The sequence below is a fragment of the Rhopilema esculentum genome, chromosome 13 (genome assembly GCF_057945365.1).
Source record: "Rhopilema esculentum isolate cy_ngs chromosome 13, ASM5794536v1, whole genome shotgun sequence".
NCBI lineage: Eukaryota > Metazoa > Cnidaria > Scyphozoa > Rhizostomeae > Rhizostomatidae > Rhopilema > Rhopilema esculentum.
The window spans coordinates 8,572,364-8,580,501 of NC_142827.1; the positions used below are offsets into that span (position 1 = coordinate 8,572,364).

Below are 8,138 nucleotides of genomic sequence, written 5' to 3' on the forward strand. Positions count from 1 at the left end.
TAGATGCAAATCTACCTTTTTCTGATAACACAGAAAAAAATTAGCTAGTTTCAAGAACAAAAAATTTTAAAAAAAAAATGACGATTTTACTAAGGCTATACCCTTACTTATTTTCCAAAAATTGACCACTTTTTTATATTAATTTTTTTTCAAAAAAAACGTATTTTTGACCCAAACTAGATGCAAATCTACCTTTTTCTGATCATACAGAAGCAAATTAGCTAGTTTCAAGAATAAAAAATTTTCAAAAAAATTGATGATTTTACTAAGGCTATACCCTTACTTATTTTTCAAAAATTGACCCGTTTTTACCTTGATTTTTTTTTTCAAAAAAACGTATTTTTGACCCGAACCAGATGCAAATCTTTCTTTTTCTGATCATACAGAAGCAAATTAGCTAGTTTTAAGAACAAAAAATTTTCAAAAAAATTGATGATTTTACTAAGGCTATACCCTTACTTATTTTACAAAAAGTGACCCCTTTTTGACATTGCCCTTTTTTCAAAAAAAGGTATTTTCGACCCGAAGTAGATGCAAATCTACCTTTTTCTGATCACACAGAAGCAAATTAGCTAGTTTCAAGAAAAAAAATTTTCAAAAAAATTGATGATTTTACTAAGGCTATACCCTTACCTATTTTGCAAAAAGTGACCCCTCTTTAAATTGATTTTTTTTTCAAAAAAACGTTCTTTTGACCCAAATTAGATGCAAATCTACCTTTTTCTGATCATACAGAAGCAACTTTGAAAATAACAACGCTTTGAAATGAAAAGGTTTGGATTGAAAACCTGGACTAATTGTATTTGATGATAATTGAAATGCACCTATAGGTACACATTATGCGTGCCAATCGTGATACTACTTTTGCAAAGTTTTCCTCAAAAAAATTGGAAGCACTAACTATCATTTCAACATTCCAGGAGTATAGTTTTGTAGCTAGAATACTAGCAAATGCTTGCACAGAATTCGGATACACCCTTTCTTTGATATTGAGATGCATAACCAAATCTTTCTGTTTCATTTTTTCAATACGGCATTCGTAAAAGTGACAACATCTTGATGTTCTTATGCCAGTTTTGTAATGTCCAGATCCGATCATATCATGCACTTTTGCTACGTCTGCGTAAATCAAACTGTCAGGTAAGAAATTCACAAAATTACCTTGCAATTTTATCTTTCAAAGCATCTGTATCACGAGCTACCTATTTGTACAGCAGGGTTTTTAAGGGTTATGAAGTTCACACCACTCGTAGGTACAGAAGCTACCGAGCTGGGCTGCTTTTTGGCAATTTTTATTGCTTTTTGAGTGTTTATATTCTTATGGAAAAACACACCACCATCTACATTCCATAATTATTTACGGTCTTCTATGCCACTGCCAACACTGAAGTCAAAAGAAAGACTTTTTTACATCAGTTTTTTAGATCATACTACCGTTGTTTCGGTTTTTTGTCAACAGTAGAATTCTAACACGTTAAAAATTGTACCAGTATTAGAATTTGTGGTGTTGTAAATCTTTCTTAGAGCAATTCCTTACAAAAAAGGTTGATGAAGATGACTTAAGGATTTATATAACAAAGAAATAATCACGTACTAAAAATTGAACTAAAAATAATATTTGAACTAAAAATATTTTTATTGGAAAAAGGCAATTTTGGTAAGAAAAGTAGTAGTTGGTGCATACGACGTAAAAGCTCAAAATATAACGAATTCAGCACATTTTGAGATGAAAAATTTTAACTCGAAAAAGGAAATTTTGGTGTAGGTGAGCCTATAGCCTTGGCTGCTTCAAAGAAAAAGGCAACTCAAAAATGGTTGGCTTTCTCATAAAATTTTTCAATCATATTCGTATATTGTTCCATGTCATTTTATAGTTATACGAATTCCTGGTTACCGGTCTGTCATTAAGTTCTCGATATAGGTGTATACGATTGCCTTTTGATCGGATTTAGCGTGAAACTCAGGGTTATTACTTAAAACTGTCCTGTCCTATACATCAAAGCATATTTTTTATAGTCACATAGACATTTAATAGAAGTATCACAACAAACTAAAGAAAGACTTTGAGAGTCGTCAAAATATCTCTATTATCGAGAACAGTTAGAAATTTAAGTTTTCAAATATTTAGAATAAGATATTTACAAGAAAGCTAATATGTTCGTTTTATTGTTCTTATGCTTCGATAGATGTCCCAAGCATAATTCCATATTGCCCATTAGCATGATACTCAAATCGCTGAATCCATTCCCTATGAGCCAGGCTTTTAATATGCAACATCACGGGTGCCAAAAGTGGTGATCCTAGAGCTCTCAGACTTTGATCATTTAGAGATAACCCAATGAATTTACCCCAAAAGCCTTGTATTAATCACCAGGTTCACCTCGAAGCACTTTGTCGCTTGATGCAGGAGGGATAAATGGATGAGCCACTGTTGATGGTTCTGTATCATAGCCAAGTTTTTTCAAATCTCGAGTGATGATATTGAACTTGACACGAACTTTTCCTTGCGAGCGAACTCTTGTCACTAAATAGCAAAAACACTTCCGGATAGCAGCTTAAAAATGACATTAGGTCTCATATTTCTACCAAGAATCAAAGCAAAGATAAAAGACGGATTGAGAGAGGTAAAGCATTTAAAACTAAACAGAGAATCACATTTGAAGAAACATATTTCAAACCTTCTCTTCCTTCTCCTTGTGCAACTACTTGTGGGTCTATGAATTCTGGTCGTCTCCCAGAGATCCAACTAAATACAAAAGGACGAATACTTTCATTGGATATATCATAGTTTAGGCACATACAATTATCATATGTAAAAATGATTTCAATAATGTTTGATCATGTATCTCTTTTTTAATGTGATACAATCTTAAAATATTCCCTTACTGATATGAAAAGAAATTTATAGATTGAGAGACACGGTTGCATGGTACAGGTAAAACCAGGGAAATCGAAAAAAGATAACTTATGTAACTTATTGTTTTTTTGATTCACTTTTACATTTATTGAATAATCTACCGAAGAACAATCTCTGCAGAAGCTGAATGAAGATGTATCAGTGGAATTGGCTAGGTGTAAAGGATTGTTTTAGTTAAAACGATAAGAATATTGAAAATATATTGAAGTGTTGTAGATCAAAAAAGTTTAAAAAAAGGTATTGGTCACAGTCTTAAAGACATATCAAGTAAAAATTCACTAAACACATGGCAGACTGAATTTTTTGCAAACAGGCTAAACCTCAGAAGCAATTGTTACTTGAAAATACTGGGTGACAGTTAGCTCTGGTCCTCTGTTGTTGTGAATTAATTTTCTAAACTTTTATCGTAACTTTTGACTTTGTCTATCATTGATAAATTGTTTCTAAGAAAAATATGAGGCCAATTTGTCACGAGGTGATTTTGTTAGTATATTAGTACAAATCTTTATTCCGAAGTTGAGTAAAACCTGCAAAAAACAACTTGGTATAAATTATTGAAGACAAGAGCTACTTTTCAAACTTTTTCAAATTAGATTGATGATTCGGCAATTTAGTAAAAATTTTGAAAATCGCTCAGTGCTCATATAGATCATCATCTGGTCTGTTGGGTCTCTCAAATGGCAAGATATTGGCCTCCCCTACTAATGACATATATAACAACAGCTGCAAGGATTAAACACATGAAAATTTGTTTAATCTTACCCTGTAAATTTTTGAAAAGCTGATGATGATTCTGGGACAAACATGGAAATTTCTCTTGTATGACTGAAAATGTAAAAAAATTGAGGATTAAAATAGGGCAAGACCTGCAACAAGCCAGAAGGAAAACAGCAAAGCAAACAGAAATAGTTTACAAAATTAACTAATAGGTCAGACAAACCTCCCAGGTGATATTGGCACATGAACAGCACCATAGCCTCTTACTACATCATAACCTCTAACTGAATCTTGACCATAACAACTAACAACCAGCTGTGGCCCTGGAAAAAGTTAAGAAAGATAACTAAAAACTAGCAGTTGATTTCAACCAAACTGTGAAATGAATCATACAATTAAACTTTCTTTGGATGAAAATTTCTCATTATAGTGGCATTGTCTGGCTGCTTTTAAGGGTCATGGGATCTTTTACAAAATACTTCATATAACCAGATACAATTTTTTAGATTTTTATATCTTCAGCTCTGCTGTACAAATTCTAGATATTCAAGGTGGGTTTTAGAGAATCTCCAATGAGTTACCACCCTTCATTACAAGGATTTTTAACTATAAAAGTTGCTGCTCTTGGCTACACTGTTGGATAAATGAAAACAGCAAAATGAAAACAAATGATCAACTTCATACATCCAAATGGGCTGGTGCTCTTAAAAGTAACATCTAGAGGAAAATTCCAAACAAACAGTTGTCTCTCATCAGGACTTTTGGTTGCAATTTGTGAAAGGCCACCTTCATGTCCCTAAAAGAGTTGGAAGATAATAAAAAATGCAGAGTGTAAGCTGTGCTAATTCACTTATAATAGTTTAATGACAAAAGAGTTGTTTGATTGAAAACAACCAATTTAAGTTATTCAGTATGGTATATATATAAAGAGAGTATTAAGTAACTGGAGGAGGGGGTCAGAATAGTACTTTGTGATGATATTTTATCAATGTGCTCACTTACAAATGAATAAAGTCAATTCTTTTTTAAATTCACGTAATTATCTGGTAAAAGGTAACATCAAGAGAAGTAAGAAAGAAAATCCCCTTTAAGAATGACTTCACTTCCAGGAATTAGCAAAATAGTTTTCTGGGAATACCTAAAAAGTGACACAGACTCTACAGGGCTAAAATTGACATACAGGATTAGAAACTTTCAAACTTCGATATTTATTTTCAACTTAAACCACGTGTTTAGGGTTAGCAAATATCTGTGCACATCTAGTTATTAATTCAGACATTACGTGTCAACATTGAAAAAAGAAGCAGACAAAGAAAACAAACAGCAAAATCAATAAAATTTTAATTACTTACAGTTGTAATAACCCAGTCTTGACCATAAACAAAACTATATTTGCAGTAAAGCTCATCAAACTCTGGAAACTGTGTAAATGAAAAAATCGAGCCTGTTCATTTAGCTAAACAAATCAAGTTTGAAAACGTTTGAAAAGTAAAAGAAAACGACATGTAAACATTTAGAGTTATAGAAAACTACATTAATATACAAGGTAGATAGACATGACTGTTTTATTGTCAAAAGACTGGGAGCATTTCCTAGAATAGATTGATAAGTATTACTTAAGTAGGAGAGGATGATTAATTTAATTTGCATAGGCGGACTAAAGTATACATTGCTCTAAATTGGACAAAAAAGCGGAAAAGATTTTCGGATGCAATAAACTTTAATTCAAAAGAAAAATTTACCCATGCTGTTTCGATTTGCCCAGAAACCATGACGAGAAATACAGAACGATGTAGTGTTGACCCTTCACCAGACGCCATATTTGTTGTTATGCAGTATGGCTGTACCCCTGTGTATAGAAACCATTTTCCCATGATGCACAGCCACACACATGTGCTCCTTCTTTACATTGAAGAATCTGTTCCTCAGTGAAGCTACGAAAGCGGAGAGGTGATAAAAGTATCCACATAGACAAATATAAAGTGATCAAAATGGTAAGTTACTCTATAGTTTACCAAGGGAACCAGACTGTAAATTTTCAAGCCTTTTACAAAATAGTATTTCAATGAATCGATGTTTGGAAATTGGCCTAGCCAACTTTTTCATACTGAACAAGATGATCCTCATACTACATACATACTTTGTAGTTTAATGTTGTAAGCGCCGTTGTGCTTATTCATTAGTCAAGCATGAATTTTCAATGTAAGGTAAATAAAATGTCTTTTCATTCGAAAAAAAGCTATCATTCGGAACGTTTGTCCATAAAGCGTTTTGGATAGGAGAACACCTCTTGCAACACATCTGATTGTTTTTGGGTTGCAGCTTTTTATTGTTTGTTCATAATTATGTTAATTTTAAATGTGCTCGTTTTTTTAGAATTTAATCTTTTTTATAACACATTGCTTTCACTGTTAGTAGTTTCTTCATGTTCTAAGGTAAGGGCCATCTTTGTGGAATAGATGCTTTAAATTACATGAAAATAGGTGTAGCTGTCCTAAAACCTATGTTTTTTGTAATGAAAATCCATAAATAAATGCCTGTACAAGGGATAAATGAACAATCTATTGTAGCAAGTGAACAAGATAATGACAGTGATTGTTCCAGATTGGGCTTGTTCATTCTTTACTCTTGCACTTTGCTAGAAGTCCGAGCATGATAAGGATAATGTCATTGTATTTTTAACATTTTTGGCTGAAAAACAAACATGTCCCAACTATATAGGTCTCGTTTTCTTTCCACCAGCTGTGACAGTCATGCTTTCATTTAATACTTGATTCATTTTAGGCCAAAGAAGAAGTTAATCCAAAGGCATATCCATTGGCTGATCCACAATTAACAGTAACAATATTGGATCTAGTGCAACAGGCATCTAACTACAAACAATTGAAGAAAGGTGCCAACGAAAGTGAGTATGTTCGGAAGAAGTTGTTAACTGTTTGTTAGCAAAGGAAGATGGGCATAAGGATCAAATGTTGTTTTTTTCAGGGGAGGGGTGAAGCATCAGCCTATTACAGATTAACAGATTTCTAAACTTACTAGGTGCATCTGGGGAATGCCCCCCAAGAAAAAATTGTCACTACTTCAACACAATTATAGGGGCACTCATTAGGTTTGGTAATATTACATGCACCCCTGTGCCCTTAGCAACAATGGCACTAATGAATAACTTTTCAGAGATTTAATAGAGAAGGATATTATGTGCCAATGTGGCCAGATCTCCCTCAAATCTGGTGTCACTGTATCCAATCAACTCAAGTCTAGTACAAAGCTGATCAACCAACAAAAAGGAACTTTCGAATGAAGCTGTTCAAGTAGATTTCTTGGATAAATGTTTTCCAGTATTTCATTTCGCTTCTCAACTTTTTCTTTCACCTTAGGGTATTTTAAATGTTTGCAGTGAATAGCGTAGAAATGCAATCATCATCTTTCGGCAATCAACATCTTTAGGCAATTGTCATCTTTACACCGGGTAATTTTAGTGGTTAGTGCTAAAATGAATAAAAGTGGCCTTCGTTGGTGTTTGTTTACAGTTTCCTGTCATCTTGGGGGTATATCCGCTGTATTTACCAATTAGAGATTTGAAACTCATGCTGACTCATTCAGATGGAATTGAATGGATATCTGTTACTAAAGAAAGAATAGACACCTAATTTATTGTTGACTTGGGAAGCAATGGTGGTTCTGAAGAAATAAAAGCTGTGTATCAGTTTCAATTTTATTAAACTGTTAATAAAGTTTACAAAGTAATGAGTTTGTCATAAAATGTGTCTGGTTTTTTGTAGCAATCAAGGCTTTGAACAGAGGAGTTGCAGAGTTTATTGTCATGGCTGCTGATACAGAACCACTTGAAATCTTGCTTCAATTGCCTTTGCTTTGTGAAGATAAGGTAATAAAGTACAAACTTTATACTTAGGAATATAATAAAGTCTTTATTATTTAGACTGTTGTATTCAAATAGGTTGTATTTAAAAATATAGACACCTTTTTCAATTATTTTTTGCTGCTTTTATATTAGTGCTCCTCTTACCTTACCTACTTCTCCTAAAGACTCATTTGTATCCCATTAAGCTGTGTTGCTGCCATGAGTTTTTTATTCTTCGAACATTTTGCTTTTTGGTCATTGTTTAGTTTTGCAAAACCCATACTCATAATGAGCCAGCCAAAATTGTACGTTATGATGGAACTCTTGTCTTTTTGTAGAATGTACCATATGTCTTTGTTCGTTCAAAACAAGCACTTGGAAGAGCAACTGGAGTTTCAAGACCTGTAATTAGCTGTGCTGTTACTGTTAATGAAGGCTCACAGCTGAAGTCACAAATTCAGTCCATACAATTGGCCATTGAAAAACTATTGATTTAAAAATCTTTTTATTGTAGATTTTCACTGGTACGTTTACCATATGCATCAAGGGTATTATTATGAAGTAGTTTTTTGTTATATGACTGCAAAAGAACCAATATCTGTTGTCTACCATTTTATCATTTTGCAACAACTAAACTGGTTT

The 8,138-nt window shown here is 33.1% G+C and overlaps 2 protein-coding genes across 2 annotated transcripts; one reads left to right on the forward strand and one right to left on the reverse strand.

Annotated features, from left to right (window-relative positions):
• Nucleotides 1–773: 773 nt before the first annotated feature.
• Nucleotides 774–5,510, reverse strand: LOC135691520 (B9 domain-containing protein 1). Its single transcript, XM_065209384.2, has 7 exons — nt 5,377–5,510; nt 4,987–5,055; nt 4,319–4,430; nt 3,858–3,957; nt 3,680–3,742; nt 2,679–2,746; nt 774–2,524 (listed from the first exon to the last, which is right to left on the reverse strand). The coding sequence occupies exons 1-7, from the start codon at nt 5,506–5,508 to the stop codon at nt 2,364–2,366; spliced, it is 705 nt and encodes a 234-aa protein (XP_065065456.1). The 5' UTR covers nt 5,509–5,510; the 3' UTR covers nt 774–2,363.
• LOC135691521 (NHP2-like protein 1) lies at nt 5,498–8,091 on the forward strand. The gene is made up of 4 exons (XM_065209386.2): nt 5,498–5,628; nt 6,419–6,539; nt 7,417–7,520; nt 7,835–8,091. Exons 1-4 carry the CDS (start codon nt 5,626–5,628, stop codon nt 7,991–7,993), a joined length of 387 nt encoding a protein of 128 aa, XP_065065458.1. The 5' UTR covers nt 5,498–5,625; the 3' UTR covers nt 7,994–8,091.
• The last annotated feature ends 47 nt before the right edge of the window (nt 8,092–8,138 follow it).